The sequence below is a fragment of the Manacus candei genome, unplaced genomic scaffold, assembly GCF_025592945.1.
Source record: "Manacus candei isolate 608988 ecotype Guabito, Panama unplaced genomic scaffold, ASM2559294v1 h1tg000040l, whole genome shotgun sequence".
In the NCBI taxonomy this organism is placed as follows: domain Eukaryota; kingdom Metazoa; phylum Chordata; class Aves; order Passeriformes; family Pipridae; genus Manacus; species Manacus candei.
The window spans coordinates 1,924,276-1,946,657 of NW_026138088.1; the positions used below are offsets into that span (position 1 = coordinate 1,924,276).

General features: G+C 53.7%; 1 protein-coding gene across 3 annotated transcripts; it reads left to right on the top strand.

Annotated features, from left to right (window-relative positions):
- The first annotated feature begins 290 nt into the window (after positions 1 to 290).
- PIP4K2B (phosphatidylinositol-5-phosphate 4-kinase type 2 beta) lies at positions 291 to 22,068 on the top strand. 3 transcript variants are annotated; one of them, XR_007905769.1, is made up of 11 exons: positions 291 to 485; positions 8,803 to 8,900; positions 10,121 to 10,217; positions 12,778 to 12,930; positions 13,727 to 13,873; positions 14,246 to 14,284; positions 16,089 to 16,202; positions 16,484 to 16,742; positions 17,006 to 17,109; positions 17,969 to 19,798; positions 20,402 to 22,068. XR_007905769.1 is itself a non-coding variant. In XM_051794791.1 (10 exons), exons 1-10 carry the CDS (start codon positions 306 to 308, stop codon positions 18,047 to 18,049), a joined length of 1,272 nt encoding a protein of 423 aa, XP_051650751.1. In that variant the 5' UTR covers positions 291 to 305; the 3' UTR covers positions 18,050 to 22,068. The 3 variants fall into 3 exon arrangements, 1 of the variants encoding a protein (XP_051650751.1); XR_007905770.1 differs by having other exon boundaries at positions 17,969 to 18,144; positions 18,571 to 22,068; XM_051794791.1 differs by having other exon boundaries at positions 17,969 to 22,068.
- The last annotated feature ends 314 nt before the right edge of the window (positions 22,069 to 22,382 follow it).

Genomic DNA, 22,382 nt, shown 5'->3' on the forward strand with positions numbered 1-22,382 from the left:
CGCCCCCTCCGCGCGCCGCCATCTTGGCGCCTCCTCAGCGCGGGGCCGGAGCGGGCTCTGCCGCCGCGGCGGAGCGAACCAACCGCGGGGGCGGGCGGGGGGGGGAGGGAGGACACACAAGGACCGCACCACCGCGGCGGCGCGGGGGGGGGGACGGCGCAGGGAGAGCTCAGCGGGCCGGGGCTGCCGCGGCCGGGCGGTACCACTGCGGGCCGGGGCGCGGGGGGGGGGTGTGCGCCGGGCCGGGCGGAACCATGCGGAGGCGCTGGTAGGGGGGCGCGGGGAGGGGGTCGGTCGGGTCCGCCATGGCCGCGAACTGCGCGGGGGCCGCGGGGACGGCGGGGGGCGGCGGGGCCGCGCTGGGCTCGGCCCTCAGCGCCAGCAAGACCAAGACCAAGAAGAAGCACTTCGTGTGCCAGAAGGTGAAGCTGTTCCGGGCCTCGGAGCCGCTGCTCAGCGTCCTCATGTGGGGGGCGAACCACACGGTGAGAGCGGGCGGCGCGGGCACCCCCCCCTCCACACACACACACACACAGACAGACACACTGCCCCCATTCCCCCCTCAGAGCCGGGAACGGGCCCGGCACTGACCCCCGGGAACGGGGCCTCGCCCCCTCACACCCGGCCTTGCCCCTTATCCCCTTCGTCCCCCCCATCTCCCGATCCCCCTCGTCCCCCTCACACCCGGCCCTGCCCCTCAGCAGGTGCCCAAGCCCCCCCCAGCTCAGACCCTTCCCTCTCCCCCTCAGCCTGGGCCTTTTCCCACCCCTCCCTCCCTCCCCACAGCCGCTTTTGCCCCCCACACCCTCTCTCCCCCTAAATCCCAGCCTTTCCCCCTTTCCATGCCATCCCTGATCCAGCCCCTCCCTGGGGTCTGTTCCCTTTCTCCTGGGGCTCCTTGCCCGGAGCATCTCCATCCCCAGGCACTTCGGGGTCAGGGGTCCCTCCCAGACACGTCCCTTTGCCCCCACACACCCACCCCTGGCACCTTTCCCACCACCCCTTTTCCCAGGGCTGGGGAGGGGGAGCGATGCTGTTTTGGGTGCTGTTGCCCTGTCACCCCCCCACTCTGTTGCACTGGGGGGACCCTGAGGACAATAATTTGTCACCCACAGCCCTGTCCCAGCCCCTGCCTTCCCACCCTGTGGCTGTCACTGTGAGGGACCCTCTCGTGTCACAGCCCGGAGGGGACACCCCTGCTCCTCACTTGGGTAATTCTGTGTGTTATCTCCATCCCCAAAAAAGGGCCTTTTGGCTCCATCTGTCCAGCCTTGTGTCCTTTTGATTCCAGGCTTCAGCTTCCAGGGCTCAGGCCATGCCTGTGCTCTTGGCCTCCGTTCCTGTGGGAGCTGGTTTCAGGAGGGAGGTGGGAGAGGGTCCCTTGGGAATGTCTGTGCTGGCTCAGCTCTAATCCACCTCCTCTGGCAATTCCTAAGACCATCTTTATGTTTTCTCTGGAATATTCTGTGATGTCAGGCACAAATTCGTGCTGGAGAGGAGGATTGATTCCTGGATGTGGGTGCTGGATGCTGTTCTAGGTGGTCAGAGAATCCAGAAGCCTCATCCCTTCCTGAATTAATCCACTTTTAGGGCTCAGACACACCTATTTCTCCAGTGGATTAGTGGTTGTTTCCTAGAGAGTGAAAGGGATTTGGGCTTGATTTTTTTTTTTTTTTCAGAAACAAATAACACACCAAAAAAAGATCAGACTTGCATTCCTGGCTTGCCTGGCTGGAGTGAAAGCTTCCAAATGTAGTTCAGCACGGAGTCAAAGGATGTTCCAAGTGCTCAAAGCCTTGCCCAGGAAGCAGGATAATGAGTTTAATCAGGCTTTGATCTGTGGTGCCATTAGAAGCCCTGAAGAAATGGAAATTGGTGGGATTCTTTGGAGTTCCATCCCTGGCCTCTTAGGGACAGTTGTTGCTGGGTGGAAATTAGCCTTTTTCGAGGGGGGGGGTTGTGTTTTGGGTGGGTTTTTTTGTTGTAGCTGTCTGGGTAGTCAGAGCCTGGCAGGGATTTGAGGCCCTGGATCAGGACAGTGGAACTTTGGGAGCACTTGGCTGTGAAATATTTGGGCAAAGGGAGGAACCAAGGCGACACTAAGCTGGTAATGAGATTATATGGGATGTGTATTAGGAAGAAATTGCTGCCAGAAGGAGCCACTGGTATCCTGAGGGGCTGGGAAGGGGGTGAGAAAAGTTCAGCTGTGACCTCCTCACCCTTGGATAGGCATCCAGGATTTCCCAGTAAATCCCTCCACCTCTCTGCCACGATTCTCTGGGCTTGGGTGAGTCTTCGAGTGCCCAAAAAGGGCTGCTGTGACAGAGCTCTGAGCTGAGGTGGCTCCACTGACTCACCACGAGCAGCTGCTCATCCTGGGCTGTGCCTGGGAGATGATCCTGGTGCCCTGGTTCTGTGGGAATTGGAACTCAGATGGGTTTGGACCGTGTGGAAATGATTTCAGGGATACCTTTAAACTTTGTTAGGAGTCTTCTGGGGGGTTGTTTGACGTCTGGCTCCTGGAGCAGAGCCGGGCAAGGAGGGGTGGGTGAGTCTCTTGGCTGTGTCCCGGGAGTTCTGCCTTGGGATCCTTGGAGTGGGAGGAGGAGAAAACAGCTCTCAGCACAACCCCGGGGCTGTGCCAGCAAGAGTCTGTCAAAATGACTTGCCTCTGAGATGAACTTTTTCGCAGACAAATCAAACAAACAACCATTTTGTGCAATCCACTGGAGAAATTCCCGTGGGTCCATTATCCGAGTCTGGCAGCGGCTCGGCCTTGCCTTTAAACAGGCTCGTGAGCAGCTGGTGTGAGCACAGGCAGGGATGGGTCTGGAGAGGCTCAGGAGCACCCCAAGAACAGCAGCTGGTCTCTGGGACAGCAGTTTGGAGTGTTGGAATGAGGAGCTGGGTCTTGGCTGTCCTGGTGCTCCCCGGCCAGCGTTTGGATCGGGACCAGGGTGGGGCCGTGGCCCGTGTCAGTGGGGCCAAACGTGGGTGGTATTAGTCAAACAAGTACATTTTGGGCTAGAAAAATTCAGGGAGGGGAGGGGAGAGAGGGAAGTGGAGCCACAGAGGCTCACCCTTGACTTCTGAGTGTTCTGTAGCACACTGAACCCAGCAGACGTGGAGATGGTTCCCGGGAAGCTTCGCTCGCTGTCGTCATGGCACTGGGAGAGGAGCTGCAGCTCCTCGGGGTTGGATGTGTGTGTGCTGCTCCCTCCGTGCCCTGGAGGGGTCTGTGTGCACGGGATGGGAGGGCTGGGATGGTTCTGGAAGGGAGCAGCCATCTCCCACCCAGCAGGGTGAACCCAGTGTTGGGTGGTGCTCTGGAAACCATGGAAACGCTTGTGAGGTGCTGGCTATGGGAGGCACTGGGATCCCAGGGAGTTTGGGGAGTGGCTCCTGGATCTGTTGGATAAATGAACAGTCGAGTTGGCCGGGCTGTGATGATGCTCCTCAAGGTGCCAGTTCAGCTGGAAAGGCTCCCTGTGGCTCTGGATGCTGGCAGGGACAGGGGGTGGCATAAACATCTCATTTTTGTGGAAAGGGGGAGATCTGTTGGCTGTGTGGACCTTGCCTGAGGCAGCCTCCTGTGCTCCAGAGGCTCCAGATTCCTGGCTGGAGCAGCAGCCCATCTCCCAGGACCTTTAGGAGTGGTGCCAGAGCCCAGCTCGTTAGTATTCCAGGGAAACAGCAGAACTGGGATTTGCAGCTCGCTCCTCCCTGCTCCGCAGCGTTGGGCTTGGTGTTGCCATGTTAATTGTAGCCAGAGCAGCATCTGCCACATATCAAACGCTCAAATCCCATAAATTGGTCCTGGCACAGTGGGAACAGCCTGGATCTGTCCTTCCCAGCCCCACTGTCTGCCCTGGCTCTAATTGACCTCTGGAGAGAGCAGCATATGGCCGTGACAGCCCCGGTAATGACCGAGGCCGTGGCTCTGAATCTGATCCCAGTTAAATCAGGATTCCGGGAGCCCTTTTCCTTGCTGGCCACAGAAGGAAAAGGAAGGTTTTCCTGGGTAGTTCAGCCAGGAAAATGGGGCTCGTTTCCCTGCTCTGCCACTGGCTGGTGTGGCCATGGGTGGGTCACTGAACCTTCCCATTCCTCAGGTTTTTTTAGGACCAGGGGAAGCAGTGGCTCTGCCCACCTGGACTGGGAGATGGTTCCCATGGTCCTGGAGCTGCACTGACAGGATGGGTGACAGGAAGGTGGCACTGACTCCTCTGCCTGTGACACAGCCAGGGCCCCTTTCCACAGGCTTCCAAGCACTTTCTTTGGGAAGGGGTGGGTTTGCTGTCACCAGGGGCTGGATTTTTTTTTCCCCCTCTCTCAGAGCATTCCCATGTCCCCAGAGCACTGGCAGGAATTATTGACTACAAGATTCATGCTTTCCCCAGCGTTGCATGGGGGGTTGTTAGCATGGATACTGATTAATCATGCTCTAATTCATGGAAAACAGGCTTTTTTTCCCCTCAAACCATCACCCAGTTCCTTTACTGTGTTAAGCAGCAGCAAAGTTCTGCTGCAGATGTGGGTTTGTCTCCGTGCTGAAGTGATTTTTGCCATGTGTCTTTTACCTCCTTCCCCAGAGGGATAATAAAGTTTAACTAATGCTCACAAAGTACTTGGAGATGCCTTTGAAAGGCTTGGAGGGGGGAACAAAGTATCTTTATTTTCCCCAGCAAATTCCTGCCCTAAAGAATCCCGGAGAGTAGGCTCTGCACACTCCCATCAGCTGGATCTTGTTAGTAAACAAATTGCATTTTCCCATCAATTTACTAATGGTAATTGCCACTTTGAGGCTACAGTCAGGTTTTTGAAACAAAATTACGCCTGGCCCGTTCGTCCCAGCAGCTGTCCCTGAATGACATGGAATATTGATGTGCCTCTCCTTGGAAAAGGGGGTTGGCTTTTGGTGGCAAACACAAATTGTCAGCCCTGAACTCCTGACTGGTGTGGCTCAGGAATTCCAGTCACCAGGAAATAAAGAGAGAGAGAGAGAGAGGGAGGAGGTGTTTGAGGAGGTGTTTTTCCAGGTCTGGGAGAGCAGGGGTGTCTTAGGCACAGCTGAGTTGTGCTGGTTGAGGGTGAAGGGAGTTGGGAGAGCTGGAGGAGCTGCAGGGCTGAGCTCGCTGCTCTCAGGCTGCTGAAGAGGAGGGTGGGATGAAGGTTTTTTCCCTCCCTCATCTGCTGTTGCCCCAAGCCCCTCCTTGGTGGCATCTGCCTGCCTTTCCCTGGGATTATGTCCCTTTGATCTGCACCTTTCCTTGCTGGAGTGACTCTGGGCACACGAGGCTGCCTGAATTCCTTGGGAATTGCTCCTTTGTTCTCAGGATCTGGTGGGACCAGCGGAGAAACGGGAAAGCATCCCTGTCTTAGTGCTCCACGGTGGCAGTTGGTTTGGCTAAAATGGGCCTTGGTTTTAAATCCTGAGAGCCCCCGAGCCCGGGGTGTGTCTGAGCCCTTTGTGAGGCTCTGGGAATGTGCCATTCCCGCTGGGAAAGCTGACCTGGGAGGGGCAGGGCCTCAGGTCTTTCTGCAAAGTGCAGGTGGCAAAATGCACTTGTAATGGTGCTCTCAGCCTGGGCTGGGCCCTCTCAGGGGTCTGTGCTTCTAGAAATGGAAAACTCGGGGCCTGACAGGACTGGGCAAAACCAGGCACTCGTTTTTCAGGATCCAAGGGCAGATCAGGGCTAAAACCCTGGAATCCTCACAGAAACCCAACGTTGTGCTGGGTGTGGGGCCAGACCCCTGGGCTGAAGAGCTCTGTGCTCCAAACTGCCCGTTCTTTTTGCACTTTGGGGACCTCTGAAGCCTTTTTGGGGGTGTGGGAACACCCCCGGGCACAGCTGTGCCTGCAGAGGTGACACTCCAAACAGCCCGGGGGTGTGATGTGATCCCTGCACCTGCCTCCTCCACAACAAAAAACCCAGACCTCACTGCCCACCCTGCACCCACCCCAAACATCCTGGTGCAGCCAAACTTCCTCCAGCCAGGAGACTTGTCTCTTTTTTTTTGGGACTTCCCAGGAGCGGAGGTTGCCCGGAGCCCCTCCCTGCCGTGCTCCTTGCCGTGACCTTGCCTCCTGTAGCATAAATACCCCGAGCCACACACTCTGCTATATATAATCTGCTCTCCACACCCCTCCCCGGGGAGAAGGCGAGAGAGCAAACATGTGCCAGGCGTTAGTCACGTTGCTCCCTCCTGGAGGCTGCTCTCAGATTCCACCGGGATAAGCCCAGAGCAGAGGGATCCCTCCGGAGAGGTGATGGGTGCTGGCCCTCCTTTAGGCTCCTCGTGGTTCCCTTGCTGCTGGATAATCCTCAGGGAGGGGAACTGGATGCTGAGGGTTGTGCTGTGTGGGAAGGGAGGGTTTGGGATATCCCCGTTCCAGGGTGGTGTGTGGGGGCTTCTCATTCCTCTCCCTTTGGGAAGTGTCAGGCATGGGTGTTACTGTGGCAGCACACGGTGTTTAAAAAACAAACAAATTTAAAAAAAACCAAACCTAACACGACAGCAAAAATAAACTAAACAAACCCATGTTTGCTTCCAGGTTGGTGTCAGGAGCAAAGGGCCAGTGCTGGCACCACAAATGGCCAGTCCAGCTCTTCATCCAGGTTCTGGTGCCCAGCACAAACCCTGTCCTTCTCCCTGTCTGCTCGGAGCTGAAATCCCATGGGAAGCACCCAGAAATCCCTACGCAGCTGGAAGGGAGGAAAAGCTTCTGCGGTTTGGGGGGGGAGGAATTTTTGTGGCTGTTGTATCCCGGGAGGAGCGGGAGCACCTCTGAAGGGAAACAAGGTACCCCGGTGCACCATTTCTGCCAGTCAGCAGCGCGGCAACAGGTGCCAGGCTCGCTTTGTGGCAGAAACCAGGGCACCCGGAGCCGCCGGGAAGCGTTTGTGTCGGAATGTCTGCCGGGGAGGAGACAGTCGCTGTTCCCTCTCAGCCGTCAGCACCCTTCCTCCGCTCGGGAAGGAGCTGATAACGGCTTGTTTGTGCCTTCCCCAGCCGGGAGGAGGGCTGGGAGCGGGCGTGTGGCAGGAGCTGCGTCGGGCTTCCCCTTCTGGGAGACAGCGCTAATTAGTGGCTGGAGGCAGCGCCTCTGCCTTGGTACAGAATGAGTTGTTTTCTCCTCGCCCCGAGGGGAAGTCGCTGCGTGGGACTGGGATGCAGCTCCCTGCGGTGGCTGGGGGCTGGGAGATCCCTTCCTCACCTGGAGTCTCCTCCCGTTCCTCGCCTCTGGCTCCGGGGGCAGCTCAGTGCAGGACTGAGCCTTGGCATTGCCCTCCCTGCTCCGGGGGGATTGCTGATGCTGGGAGGGGGTGACATTATTTATTCATTCCCCTGTGCAGTGTTTTCCATATATCCCAGAGTTTTATGGGAGTGCTTAGTGCTGCCCTAAGGAAGAACAGGGCAGGGCTGTGCAGAGCCCCTTTTCTGCTCCCGACGGAGCCGTGGCCGGTTTGCTTCCCGCTGATATCTGGTGTGTGGGATGGCTGGCTCTGAAAATAGCCATCTTCTTTTTGTGGATGTGTCTTTCTCTCCAGTCTGACGTGTGTTAAATCTGGTCTGGTTATTCGTGATGGGGGAGAAGGGGGTGATAAACAGGGGCCTCATGGAAATGGCTCACGGCACGTCTCCGGATCCCGTGGTCCTCGCGGGGTCGGGCAGGGATGTGGCAGCAGTTTGGGCAGTGCTGTGTGTCCTGTTGCACGGGGAATCCCAGAGCTGGAGTCCCTTCCCTCTCAGCCTGATGACTTGGCCCCTGTTCCCAGACAGCAGGGAAGTTTTCCAGCAGCTTTCCAAGCGGGCTGGAAGTCACTTGACCTGCGGAAGATTTTGGTGTTGGGAACAGACCCCAGGCCTGACTCGTGGCCAAACCCTGCTGGTGCCAGTGTTGTCTGCCTCTCTCTCCAGCATTACCTGCTTGGCACAGTAGTTATGGGAACGGAGTTGGAACGAAATCGCTTCCTAAATCCAGGCTGTTTATAGCAGCTCAGTGAGATGGGAGTGCTCTGGAGTCCCTGGAGTGGATGACACCAGGGCCCTCAGAAACACGGTGCCTCTTGACCTGCTCTTGATTCTGGCACAGCCTTGTCAGTGCACGGGCTTGTGTGGGGCAGGGCAGCCAGACACAGCCCAGAGGTGGATTTCTGTTGTTCTTTAATTATTATTATTAGTGCTGTCACTGCTGGGTGCTGCAGCACAAGCCCGTCTGTACAATAGTAGCTGAACGTTCATTCTTCTGCTTCCCTGTGTTCCTGTGGCTGCCACACATGACTAAGGAGCAAAAACAATCTAGTGGAGTGACTCATCCCTCCAGAGAAGGTGGGATAAGAGCAACAGGAGACAGCAAGCATGGAAACAGCATCCATGGGGAGCTGGGCTGGGCTGCACCAAAGCTCCCAGAGTCCATCCACAGCCAAGACTTGGGTCATCAGTGATCTGTAACAGGGAGAACTAGTTAAGAAACTGGCTGATGCAACATTTCCTAAATAAAGGCAAAGGGGGCTTAGTGAAAACATAAAATCTGCTGTTTCTCGGCCTGTAGGGTTGTCTGGGTTCTCAGCTGTGTCTTGGATGGGCAGTGGAAGGTGAAAGGATGGAAGGAGGTGAGGACTCGGCACGTGATGGAATGAGAGGGTGCTGTGGCTTTTAACCACAGTTGCTCCAGTCTGATGGGTTCCAGTGCTCCCAAACCAGCCTCTGGGGTGTTTGGCATCCCTGTAAGTCCACTGACAGTCCCTGCAGGGCAGTGGAACAGAGGTTTGAGTCTCCTTTTCCCTTCTCTTTCAGATCAACGAGCTCAGCAATGTCCCCGTCCCTGTCATGTTAATGCCCGATGACTTTAAAGCCTACAGTAAGATTAAGGTGGACAATCATCTATTCAACAAGTAAGTGGGTGCTTCCCAACCTCTTGATCCCTAATGACAGCTCTTTGCTTTGGGGCAGCAGGGGTGGTGAAGGCCTTCTGGGTTGTTCCCAGCCAAAATTCCCAAAGGATCTGGCATGGCTGGACACAAGCCCTGAACCTGTGCCCTCTTCAGACCCCTCACCAGGACGTGGCAGGGGTCAGCCTGTCACTGAGATGCTCTTTTGTGGCTTGGTTTCTATCCTTTGAGGGATAAGACTGTTGACAGCCCTCAGGCTGTGCTGTGCCCCTGGCCCATGGGGTGTCTGTGGAGTTGCTCCCATCTCCTTTTCCCAGAAGATCAGTTTTTTGGAAGCCTTTCTGGAGCCCTGGTGGTGGCTGGTGCTCAGAGCCGTGTTCCCCACCCTTGCTCCGTGTGAGTGCAGGGCTGCAGCACTCCCTGATTAATCCTTTGTTTTCACTGAGTTTCCCAGGGATCAGCTTTGGAGAGTGGGAGTGTGATTGGAAAGTTTGTCTTCCCTGGCACGTACAACGTGCAGGATCTGCTCTTCCCTCTTCTCCTGCATGGATTTGAGTTTCCCACGTTTTGGTGCAGAGGATTCTCACCGACAGTGAGCTGCCAAAACATCTCCCACCGTGTCCAAGCAGGACCATCCTCTCTGGGCAGGATCAGGGCAGGGCAGGGAGCAGATGCAGCTCTCAGGGACAGGGAATGCTGTGTGCTCCTGCTGTCCTGTGCTCGGGGGCAGCCTGGCAGCAAAGCTGAGTCTGGAACATGCCAGGCTGGAGCTGATTCCCCCCCTCTCCCCCGTGCTCCGGGTTTGTGGAGCGCTGACCTTTCCTTTGACACACGAGTGATCTGATGGGATCTGAAATCAGAGCCCACCCCCCCCTTCTCCTGCAGCTCTTCATCCTCCCCAGTAACAGAGCGAGCAGGGGGCAGCTGTGGGACTGCACAGCACGAGGGGCAGAGAGAGAAATGATCCTGAGCTTGTGACAGAGGAGATTGTTCTGCAGGACAGGCATCCTCGCCCAGGCAGCCTGTCAGTCAGGATCCTGCAGCCATCCCCGTGGAGAGATGGCTTTTGCAGGCATCCAAACATCCCTAGTGAGGGGAAATACCTGCAGAGTGGGACCCTTGGAGGTGGGAGGGGGTGGGATATCCCTGGGGGTTTGGCAAAGAATCGAGTTTGATTTCACCAAGCTGATGGTTGTTACACACAAATATCTTTTCTGCCCCAGGGAGAACTTGCCAAGTCGCTTTAAATTTAAGGAGTATTGTCCACTGGTGTTCCGGAACCTCCGGGAAAGATTTGGGATCGATGATCAGGACTACCAGGTACCAGCTCTTCCCTCCCTGCCCCCCTGACACCCTTCCCTAGGTCAGAATAACCAAACTGCTGGAGAAACCAGGGTACAAACATTGTTACCATCAGCTTTTCTGGGTTTGTAATCGTGGCTTGAGTGGTTTTACCATAACAGCAGTGCAGGAGAGCTTGCTGTGCCAAGCACTGGGCAAGAGGAGAAGGAGAAGATGGTCCCTGCTCTGGAGAGTTTGAACCTAGGCGTGAAATAGGAGCCACAGTGGAAAGGCAGGAGCTGGAGGATAACAAAGATCCAGTGAGGAACATCTGCAAGGAAAATGAGTCTGGTGTTGCTTTACAGATTCACCTGAATCTGTAAAGCAACACACAAGTGTGTGTGTTGTTGAGTTGGGTGTGTCAGGGTGTCTTCTGCTCTGGGACACGTCCCCTAAGGCCTTGGAGGGGCCAGACTTTTTGGGGGCTGAAATCCAGGGGGAGAGAGAGAGATTGAGAGAGATGTCACAGCTGCTGCTGCTGCTGCAGGGCCACCCTTCCCCCCAGAGCAGGAGATGAGCAGGAGGCTGCCTGGGGATCTCAGGAACGAGGGGACAGCCCGTGCAGAGGGAGGGAGGCTTTGATGGCAGCCTGGGGATCTCAGGAACGAGGGGACAGCCTGTGCAGAGGGAGGGAGGCTTTGATGGCAGCGTGGCCTTTGGCAGGCCGGGAATCCAAGCGTGTCCTCGGCTCCCGCTGCCGCTGATGGATCGGGCACGGCGCCAGCCCCGGGGCACCCGCTGGAATATCCCCGGGATCCACCAGCCAGGGAGGCACGTGGGGGACTGCTCTGAGCCTCCTGCTCTTCACTGCACTGCCTGGGGGGGAGAGGAGATGGGAGCAGGGCTGTTCCTGCTCATCCCACCAAAGCCCTTCCCTCTGCTCCTGTGTGTGTGCCCCTGTCACACCCTCCCCGAGTGTGCCCGACGCTCCTGTTGCTTCTCAGTGCCTGCTTCATGGTTCACACTTCCCCTGCTGCCCTGAAGGATTGTTCCTCCCACCTCTGGGGTAGTTTGGCTTCTTAAAAAGAAAATATTAATCGACCTAAATTCGAGGTGGGTAAAATGTGATGGCTTGAGTGGGAATGGAGCCAGAACACTAAATATTAAACACCCCAAATGTGGCAGAGATGGGAGGGACAGGAAGGGAACCGAAGGGCCCTGAGTTTGGTAAAGCTCTGTGTGGTCACAATTTCTGCTTCCCAGCTCCAGAAGAAAAGCTCTGTGGTTTTGAGGTGAGGGCCTGATTAAACTGTGCAGCACAGGCTCCCTTGCAAATGTCAGCAAGAAACAAGGGGATTTTTCCCTCTGCCTTTATTTTCCTGACGCTTTCTAAAGCCGTTGGCAGCGGTGGAGTTTTTTCCCCCCCGCTTCATTAAAGTTTTAGAAGCTTTAAATGCTTCATTCTGAAAGGAAACCTCTCGGCTCACTTGCAGCGTGACACGGTAAATCCCTTTTTCACAGCAGGCTCTGTCTGTGCCTGCAGCTGAGCAGGCTCCCTCTGCTGCCAGCTCTCCAGAGCTCAGGGGAGAGGAGAGAGAGCAGTGTGACTGTCACCTAAAAAAATAATCCATCCTGAAACCCTGAGGTGCTGGATCTACATCTGGCTAAATTATCCAGGTGTTTGCACTGCTCTGCTTCAGAGCACTCCCTGCTTGGACCTGTGGCAGGGAAATGCTGGTGGGAGGCTGTTGGTTGATAAAATGGCTCCTGAGCTGGTGACTGGGCAGGGTGGAGATGGAAGGTGGAGCTTGGAAGTGATGGAGGGGACCAGCAGGAGACAGGTGACCTGCTGGGCTTGGCAGGTGTGAAGAGCAGTGGCTCTGACTGAGGGATGAGGCTCCCACTGCCTGGGGAGAGGCAGCAGAGCAAAGAGCTCGTGTCGTGGCTCGGGGAGCGTGGCAGATCCTTGCTGTGCAGTTTTCCTGGGATTTTCCAGTCGTGCTGCAAGTCTGAAGGGGAGCTGCAATGTCTCGTTGCTAAGGGTGGAGACAGGGATATAAAGACAGATGCTGCTGGAAGAACAACCAGGCTATTTATACTCCCATCTTTTACGTCCCATGGCAAGAATAGCAGGGGCTGAGGGTGGCTTTTGGCTGCAGGATGACCTGCAAAGAATTCCCACTTTGGCCAGTTTAAGCTGCTTTGCCATGGGAAAGGCAACAGGCCATTTCAGTCGTTTTGTTCTGGCTTTCCTTAAACCCCAGAGTTACCCTGACTGTTGTTCCATTTCCACGAGGACATGCCAAGAGCTCTGTGTATTCTGTGTCTTTACTAAAAAAAGTGCCCTCAAAAACACCTGCCAGGTGTTGGAGTAAAACATGTCAGCAGGTAGAAGGCCCAGATGGAAACCCTAAAACCATCCAGGTTTTTAAAAAGCGTGCCCAGCACACGGTTACGGGGGCGGAACACACCCAGAGTGTCTGTTCCAGGAGTTGGCCCTGCTCACCCCTGTCCCACCTGGCTTCCCAAGGCTGCCCTTCCTTCCCCAGGGAGGTGGCAGAGCCCCTGCCAGTCCCTGCCCCTGTGCTTGCCCCCCCAGAACTCGGTGACCCGCAGTGCCCCCGTGAACAGCGACAGCCAGGGCCGCTGCGGCGCCCGCTTCCTCACCACCTACGACAGGAGGTTTGTCATCAAGGCCGTGTCCAGCGAGGACGTGGCAGAGATGCACAACATCCTCAAGAAGTACCACCAGGTACGGTGAGTCTGGAACCCTGGGAGATGGGCTGCAAACACCCCGGGATCTGCCGGGGAGCCGGAGCTCGGGTTCGCAGCTGCCGGAGCTCCCGCTGAGGTTTTGTGGGAGAAAACGGAGTTCCTTGGGATCTGAGGGCCAGATGTGGCCCAGCTGCCTGTTTCCTCGTGCTGCTGAGCCCCTTCACAGCTCACCCAGCTCCTGACATCAGTGAATTATGGATTGCTGGTGCCTGAGACCTGTAAACATGCTCCCAGTTCAGTCCTTTGCATTAGACTTTCCAGAGGGACTGGAGAGGAGCAGGGAAGGGGGGGCAAAGGGGGACAGCTGGAAATGTTCTGCCCTGGTCCACACTATGTGCCAGCCCATCTGTCAGGTACACTTAGATATCCACAAGGAGTGAAGCTGGGCAGTGCCAGGGCACACCTGGCTGTCACAGCAGGCTGGGCACACACACAGTCAGAGAGTGCCAGAATGGGTTTGTTTGGAAGGGACCCGAAAGATCATCCAGTTCCAACCCCCTGCCACGGGCAGGGATGCCACTCCTTGGATCAGGTTGCTCAGGGAATGGGATGCTCTGTCTCAGCTGAGGGCTGGAAGGTTCTTACCATGCCTTGACTCCTTTTTTTGGGACCCCGGGGGACGTTTCAGGCCTCCTTTCCTTTCCCATCGGTGTCAGGGGGCTGGAACTGGAGGGTCACTCTCAGCATCCTGCTGAGCTTGTGTGGTGTCAGAGGTGGGGTCTGTGTGACAGAACTGTCCTTCTCTGCCCCCTCCCTCCCCTGCTGTCCTGCAGTTCATCGTGGAGTGCCACGGGAACACCCTCCTGCCCCAGTTCCTGGGCATGTACCGGCTCACGGTGGACGGTGTGGAGACCTACATGGTGGTCACCAGGAACGTGTTCAGCCACAGGCTGACTGTGCACAGGAAATATGACCTGAAGGTGAGGCTTTGGAGGGCTCCAGTGGGGCTGGGAGCTCCTAAGAGGGCTGGGAGCTCCCCCAGAGGGCTGGGAGCTGGGCTTTGTAACACCCACTCAGCAGGGTTGTGGGCTTTGGGTTTTGTTCCAGGGATCAGGTTTTGGGGGCTTTAGGTGGAGCATCACCTGGGGCTCAAATGTTGGTGCATTCCCCATCCCAAGTGACCTACCCTAAACCATGGAGATTGTGGAAATAGGGTTGTGCACTCATTTTAAAAATGCTTCCATAATTTTTTTCTGCATGGAGAAATTAAATGTTGTCAGTGAATTGGTTGGGAATATGACACACAGTGTGGTAATGATATTTTCTTCATCTTTTTTTTTTTTTTTTACCAGGGCTCAACAGTATCCAGGGAAGCAAGTGATAAAGAGAAGGTATGGAGCAACCCTGGCCAACCTTTCCTGGTGGTTGGAAGCAGATGGGATCCAACTGATTTCCCTTTTCCAAAGGGGTATTGAGCAGGGGATATAAAACAGGCCCTGAGTTCTAACCTGTTTCTGTCCCACCTTTCAGGCTGTGCCCAGTAACTGCTCAGGGGGAGAAGGTACTGGTGCTTCCCTGGCACTACCAGGAGTGGGGGGAACTTTCTGGGGGACAATCCCACCAGTTCCAAACCCCACATTAGAGCAGTGGTGTCTTTATGGAAGGATTTCTCCCTAGAACTCCCTGAATGCCAAACTGAGGCAGGTCAGCAGTTGGATTTTCCAACAGATGCTTTTATAAACCAGCCCAGCTCCTCTCAGACCCTTGCCATGTCTCAGCATGGTCCTAAGTCTGGGTTCTGGTGCCAGTCAGGGAACTTAGGACTGAGCATCCTGCCCCTGCAAAACTTCAGCTGTGATGCTGCCTTGAAATTCCTGTGGAAATCTCAGCAGTAACTCTGGTGGTTCTGCATGTTTTGCACAGGAATGTAGGATTTTCAGGTTTAGTCCAGCCTGTCCTAAAATGGGATCTCTGGCACAAGCCAGGGAACAACCCTTTACACCAAAATCTCTGGTGTCACCATGCCCAAGTGTCCCCAACTTACTGCCTGGAGCTATTTCTGCATGTGCAGCTTGTCTCAGACCATTCACACACTCCTGTGTCACTGTAAGAACAAAACCATTTAATTCCCAGTTGCACAAGGGAGTTGTAAGTTCTTCCACATCCCTGAGAAATCCTCAGGGCCTGCTGCGAGTGGATTCCTCAAAAAAAACAGTGGGTTTGATTTTTTTTACTCAAGCCTTTAGGGAAAAAAAGCATTTTTTTTTTTTTTGAGCCTCCATCCCTTTCCCCCGAGTCAGAAGCCAACAGAATGAATTTCTTTTCAGTTCTGGGAGCTGGTTGGACCATCTCAGGCTGGAACCCAGCTGTCCAGCTCCCAGCCTGCAGCACATCTTCCCAGCAGTGTTTAAAGCTCAGTTGCTCTGTGTCTCCCTTGAGTTTCTCTGGATTCACTGATAATTATTGTGCTCTGCCTGATGCCATTTTCATCTTTAGTGGACAGGATGAGCCACTTCACCTTAAAAACAGCCAAAAGACCCTGGTGCAGCCCCAGAGAGCTCAGAGTCCATTCAGTCTACACATTCCCCTGGACTCAGCGCTGGTGAGGCCACCCCTGGAGTGCTGTGTCCAGTTCTGGGCCCTCAGCTCAGGAAGGACATGGAGGGGCTGGAGCAGGTCCAGAGAAGAGCAACGAGGCTGGGGAAGGGACTGGAGCACAAGTGCTGTGAGGAGAGGCTGAGGGAGCTGGGGGGGCTCAGCCTGGAGAGGAGGAGGCTCAGGGGAGACCTCCTCACTCTCTGCAACTCCCTGACAGGAGGGGGGAGCCAGGGGGGGTTGGTCTCTTCTCCCAGGCAATGATCAGCAAGACAAGAGGGCTGGGTCTTCAGCTGTGCCAGGGGAGGGTTAGGTTGGAGATTAGAAAGAATTTCTTCACAGAGAGGGTGCTCAGCCATTGGAATGGGCTGCCCAGGGAAGGGGTGGATTCTCCATCCCTGGAGGTGTTTAAGGACAGACTGGATGTGGCATCAGTGCCATGGGCTGGGAACCACGGCGGGGTTGGATCAAGGGTTGGACTTGATGATCTCGGAGGTCCCTTCCAACCCAGCTGATTCTGTGATTCTGTGATTTCTGAGGGATCCATGGTCCAGCTCTCCCCCCAGGGTTGGAGAATTTGACACAGGCTTTTTGTTGCAGGCCAAGGATCTCCCAACGTTCAAGGACAACGACTTCTTGAATGAGGGTCAGAAGCTGCACGTTGGAGAAGAGAGCAAAAAGAACTTCCTTGAGAAGCTGAAGCGGGACGTGGAGGTAGTTTCCAGGGGGACAGCTCTTCCTCTGCCTCCCGTGGCTGGATCCTCACTGGGGCCTCTGGCTCCAGGGGTGCAGCAGTGCCTGGAGAGCGAGTCCCTCCTGGATCAGTCAGGCTCCTGTGAGGGCAGTGGGCCTGGGAGCTCGTGTGTAGATTCTCTGGAGTCTGAAAAGGGTTTAGCTCTCACGCTGCAGCCCTTGCTTAGGGAGGCACTGGCAGGGCAGGACTGAGGGTTTCTGATCCCACGTGGCTGCCATTCTCACTCCTCTCTCTCCCCCAGTTTCTAGCTCAGCTGAAGATCATGGATTACAGTTTGCTGGTTGGGATCCACGACGTGGACCGGGCAGAGCAGGAGGAGATGGAAGTGGAGGATCGGGCAGAGGACGAGGAGTGTGAGAACGATGGGCTGGGGGGAAACCCCATCTCCTCCTACGGGACCCCCCCGGACAGCCCCGGAAACCTCCTCAACTACCCCCGCTTCTTCGGGCCTGGCGAGTTCGACCCCTCCGTCGACGTCTACGCCATGAAAAGCCACGAAAGTGAGTGTTGTGGGGCTGGGGGGGAGCTGTGGTGGGCACAGGAGGTGCCCTGGGCTCGGTGCAGTGGCAGGGCTGTCCCTCCCTTTCGCTGTGCTGAGCTGGAACGGGTGGAAGTGATGCTTCTGGTGGGCTGGTGTTCCCTGCCCTCCTGCAGCCTCCAGCTGCTCTGCTCTCCCTGCCAGCTCTGCTGGGTGTCTGTGGAGGAGGGGAGCCGAGCTGGGCTTTGCTCAGGGGGTGCCAACCAGACTCTCTTGCCTTGCCAGGTGCCCCCAAGAAGGAAGTTTACTTCATGGCCATCATAGACATCCTCACGCCCTACGACGCGAAGAAGAAAGCTGCACATGCTGCCAAAACAGTGAAACACGGGGTAAGCCTGGCAGGGGCAGGGGCATGGCCTTGGGGGGCTTCTGCTCTGCCTGCATGGCCCTCTGTGTGTGTGGGGGGGGGTCTCCTGGCATTGATTTTCCTCCCAGTGTGGAAATTCTGCACAGGAGCAGCTCTCCCCTCGTCGCTGTCCCACAAAGGTTTTCCCTCTGGCTGGCTGGGGATGATTTGTATTTCCATCCCAGTTTGGGAGGTGCAGGAGTTCACTGGCTGCAGGGGGGCTGCTCCTGTTCACTGGCAGCAATCCTGAGCTGCCCAAAAGGGCTTGAAAAAAGCCCAGGTTGTAGCAGGACATGGAATCGTGGAATTGTTAAGGTTGGAAAAGACCTTTAAGGTCGGCGAGTCCAACCATCAACCCACCACCACCACCATGTGGAGTTTATATAGAAGGAGTTGGAAGGGACCCATCAGGATCATGGCCCTGCCCAGGACACCCCAACAATCCCACCCTGTCCCTCAGAGCATTGTCCAAACACTCCTGGAGCTCTGGCAGCCTTGGGGCCGTGCCCACTGCCCTGGGGAGCCTGGTCAGTGCCAACCACCCTCTGGGGAAAGAAGATATTTTCCTAATATCCAGCCTAACCCTCCCCTGGCCCAGCTCCAGCCATTATGATTTCTTTATGCCCCTTCTAAATCTCCTGTAAACCACGAGGAAACAAAGGCAGTGCTTTGTCTCTGTGGTCTGAAGACGCAGCTGGAGCTAAAAGCAGTTTCCTTGGGGATCTCTCTAGAACCTGCACACTGCTATGGGTCTTTCCCAGCAGAGCTGCCCATGATCCCTCCCTGCCATCCCTCCTGGCCCCTGGAGGAGGGTGTTTGACTGCTCTGTCTCTGCCTTGCAGGCCGGGGCAGAGATCTCCACCGTGAACCCCGAGCAGTACTCGAAACGCTTCAACGAGTTTATCTCCAATATCCTGGCATAGTTGTCTTCAGCCTTCAGCGAGGAAGGAAGAGCAGAGGGGCTCCTTCACCCAGAGAACGCAGCCTGTGACACTCAGACACTGTAGCAGCATGTGGGGTGTGTGTGGGATGTGTGTGTGGGGGTGTGTGTGGGTGTGCGAGGTGAGTGTGTGGCACTGCGTGACTTCAGAGAAAACTCAATTCTAGGTGCACCCTCCAACAGTCCACTTGACCCAGGAGGAAAAGTGGGATTTTATGTTACAGAAGTGCCCAGACATTAAGATTTGAGGGCTTTTTAAACCAAGCAAAGTGCATTGTTTCAGCACTGCTCTTTCTAGTGACGTTTTCTCCTCTCTGATCAAGAGGATCCCAGAGGGATATGACGTGGCACTGTATAAAGGGGTGGCTCTAGATCATGTTCAGTGGGAGTGAAGCAGTGCCTGATTCCACAAACTACTCCTTTTTTTTTTTTTTTTTCTTTTTTATTTTATTGGACTGTCTTTACCAGAAAGACATACAATCCCTTTTATTTCCCTCTTGGTAGGAATTGGAAGAAAAATAGCTCACCATTTCAAGGACGGAAACTATAACTCTGATAAGGAGGAGTCGCTGAACTTTAGGTAAATTCAGACTGGGACACTTTATATTTTTTGGTTAATTTAAGTAACAAAAAAAAAAAACAAACTTTTTTTGTAACTGCACTTGATTTACAAGAAGGACGAGGGAAATGGAACATCTACCAAAGATGATCTCTTAAAAAAAAAAAAGGTGTAACTCCCAGAACCTAAAACAAAAACCCACCAGTGTGAGAAGTAGTAGTGGCATTGACCAACCTCAGCTAATGATGTGCTCGGACCCCTTGTGCTTTCAATTGGCCAGCTCTGAAGATTTCCTAAAAGAAAACCAGAAAAAAAGAAAAGGCCTTTTGTACCTGTAGATATGGGATAACATTTGACTCTTGGGACGTTTCCCTGTCGCGCCTCGGTCAGGAATTGCCGTGTCTCTTAGGCCACAGCTGACCACCACAGTCCTGCCAGTGTTAATCTAGCTAATGTTCAGTCTTCCTTACTCACCCCATCTGCAACAGGTACTTGAATTTGTTTCCTGACAGAGGTTCTTGGCTTAGTTGGTTTCTTTTTTTTTTCCAATGGCAATGTGACTTGCACACGAAGGAATTGGACTCGCTGCCAGTGGGGAGTGCTGGGAGCTGTGACTGTGGAGCAAATTCCACTGCTCAAGAGGACTCAGGACTTGAGCTGTAGTTGGTTTTACTCTTCCTCTGCTCCAAAAAAACCCTCTCTAGAGCGACAGTCGAGGAGTGGAAATGTTTGAACAGATTATTTTTCCATCCCCATCCCCCCCACCGAGGATTTGGAACTGATTGGAGTGACTGAATAACGTCCTGTTTTGTCTCCAGAATGCTTGTAACACTTTTCACAGCCAAGCTTGTCGGGCTCGCTTTGGGTTTCGTTAGCTCTGCTGCACAAGTTACAGAGACCCCCCCTTTTGGTTCTTTTTTGGGTTTTCATTTTCCTTTTTTTTCCGAGCAGGATTTGAGCGTTTTCGAACAACAACAAAAAAAAACAAAAAACCTCTTGCAGTTTGAAACATTTGTCGCTTCTCTCTGCCTTGGAACTGTTTTTTCACATATGCCTTTTGTTTCGGGAATAAGCTTGTTTGGAATGTCTGTCCTGTGCTGTAACACGTGCTACAGTTTTTGCTGTGTGGAATTTGGTCCTTTCCAGAGATAACTTGGTGCTCATCACATCCTGGTAATTCCCCCTGGCTTTTTAACGCTGGATTCTCAATGTGGGCTTGGGGTTTTGGGGGTTTTTTTTGGGGTTTTTTTGGGGTTTTTTTTTTTGGAGTTTCGTGTTCCATCCCCACGTTTCGTGTCGTGAATCCCGCAGGTCTCAGCTTGGAAACGGGACAAAGAAAAGAGAGGGGGGCTAAAAATTTATAAGCCCAACAAGAGTGCACTGTAAATAGAGTCCTTTAAGAAATCAAAAATTAGGGCTTGCAACAGGGGGGTATGAATATTTTTTTTTTTTGGTCATTCCCTTTGACGTGGGGACAAATTCCTGGTGCCCCCCCCCCCTGTCCTGGGGGTGTGAACACCCCCTTGTCTGGGAGGCTGAAAAGGGTCTCGTGTCTTAAGGTGTGTAGCTGGAAAAGCCACAACCCAAATTGTGCAGCTGTTGAGAATCCTTTTAAAAAAAACAAAAAAAAAACAAACAAAAAAAGGGAGGGCTTCAGGGCACCATCAGCTTCCTTTTGTGGGCATTAGATTGGTTGCTTTCTCTCTTAAACAATAAGCACTTAAGTTTACTGCCAGTTAGAAATTAAAACCCCGATCAACTTTTTGTTCCTGACAGTTTTTAAAAAGTCTGCATTGAATTTCTGCAACTTTGGCCTGGTAAGTTTGCCCTTCTCCTTTTGGGGAAAACCAGCTTTGGAACTGTTTGTCTTTAAATCATCTATTTAAAAATATATATATATATATATAAAAGAGAAACAAAAAAAAAGGGGGGGGTGGGGGAAGAGAGAAGGGAATGGGTGAACTGCAGACCCCCACAAAACAAACAACTCAAAGAAAATCGAGTGGAACTGGGAGGAAAAATCTCCTTCACCCCATTTCCTAAACAGGAATAAAATTAAAATACAGTTAATTCCTGCAGCAGTCTTTACAGAAGTCATGATAAAAAGGGCTGGAGAGCAGTTAACTGTATTTTCTTATTCCACTCCAAAGTCCTGCAAGGATTAAATTGGCTGTTTCTGGCTCAAGTGATCAGAGAAGCCCCACAAACTCTATTCACTTTAGCACTTCCCCAATTCTGCCACTTCTGTCAAGTTGCCATATTGTGTGTATTAAAGTAATTAAATGCAATTTTCTCACTTAATGATGTATTACCCAGGTATGTAACTTTGTTTAACATAAGCATTTTGTATATTGTTTACATTTTGAGAGGTAGCATTGCGTTAAAAATGCTAATTTTTTGTTTCTAGACAGTATTTTTATTACCAGAATAAGAAGTGAAGCTGCAAATATTTGATTTGTTTTTAAAAGGGACTTTTTTCTTTCGTTTGTTTTTTTTCTTTTTTTTTTGTTGCTGTTGTTGTTTTGGTTTTGTTTTGGTTTTTTTTTGTTTGTTTGTTTTTATCTTGTTTTAGGTCACTTTTTTTAACTCGAGTATTTAAAAAAAAAAAAAAAAAAAAAAAAAAGGACAACCCAGCCCTTTCAATTCTGGTTTTACAACTGCTTGTGCTAGTTTGTTGTCTGTTCCTGGTGTGAATTTAGTTCTAGTTTGCTGAATGTAGATATTTCTGTCTGTAGCATGTACCCTGCAGAACACTTTACACTGAAGTGCATTTGACTGACCCCCCCCTCGGCTGCCAGACTTGCAGCAGGTGGGCAGGTTGCTCAGATTTGGATCAGAATGCAGGATTTTCCAACAAAAAAAAACCAACAAACCAGTGCAGTTTGGTCAGCTGGAGTTACAAATAATCAGTGTGCAGCACCCCTGCAGTGCCTGAAGGGTGAGCTGGGCAGGGAGCTGCGGGATCCACACTCCACAGGCTCTCCCTCTCCCTCTCTCTCTTTCTGATCTGTCAAAATTTAGCAACTAAAACCTGCTTTGAAGTTTGAATTTCCACCTTCCCTGTCGGTTCAGCTCCTCCAGTGTAACCAAGAGTGGGAGAGGGAAGGGCAGAGCCACAGCTTTGCTCCAATAGTGCAATAAAACCCACTGGGGAGCGTGTTGGGTCACCCTTCAACGGGATCCAGGGGGCCCAGGGCTCCCAGGAGCTCCCACCCTTGGTTTGGAATTTGCTGTGGGAATACCAGGAGTTCACTCCTCGTGGCAGAGTGGGATCCTTCCCTCTGCTCTCTCTGCCTGACCCGGGTTTAATTCTGAAAAGCCACAAATCACGAAATTCATCCCCGGGGTGGGGCAGGAGGTGACTGGGGATGCCTAAAAAAAGGAGGCTGTGCTCCTGCATCCTGGTTTGGAATCAGATTAGCATGATCAGCGGGAAAACTAAACCACTTGAGTCTTACTTCCTTTTTTTTGGGGGGGGAAGGGGGGAGAAATCCCTGCTTTGCAGAGCGCTGCCTTCCCCGGGGGCAGCGGGTGGGGAGTGGATCCGAGCCCCCCGAGGGGGGAGTGAGGGTGTGTGGTAGTTGGGGGCCGTGGTGGTGGATGCTCCCAGTCCTGTGACTACTATGCAGTCTTTTCCAAGCCTCCCTGAGCTGCAGGAAGTTTTCCATCCCGGGGTGTTCCCACCCTTGGCGAGGTCAGAGCGACACCCCTGGGCTTCCCCCCCCACCTCTGCAGAGCCATTCTCACTGTCCCCATC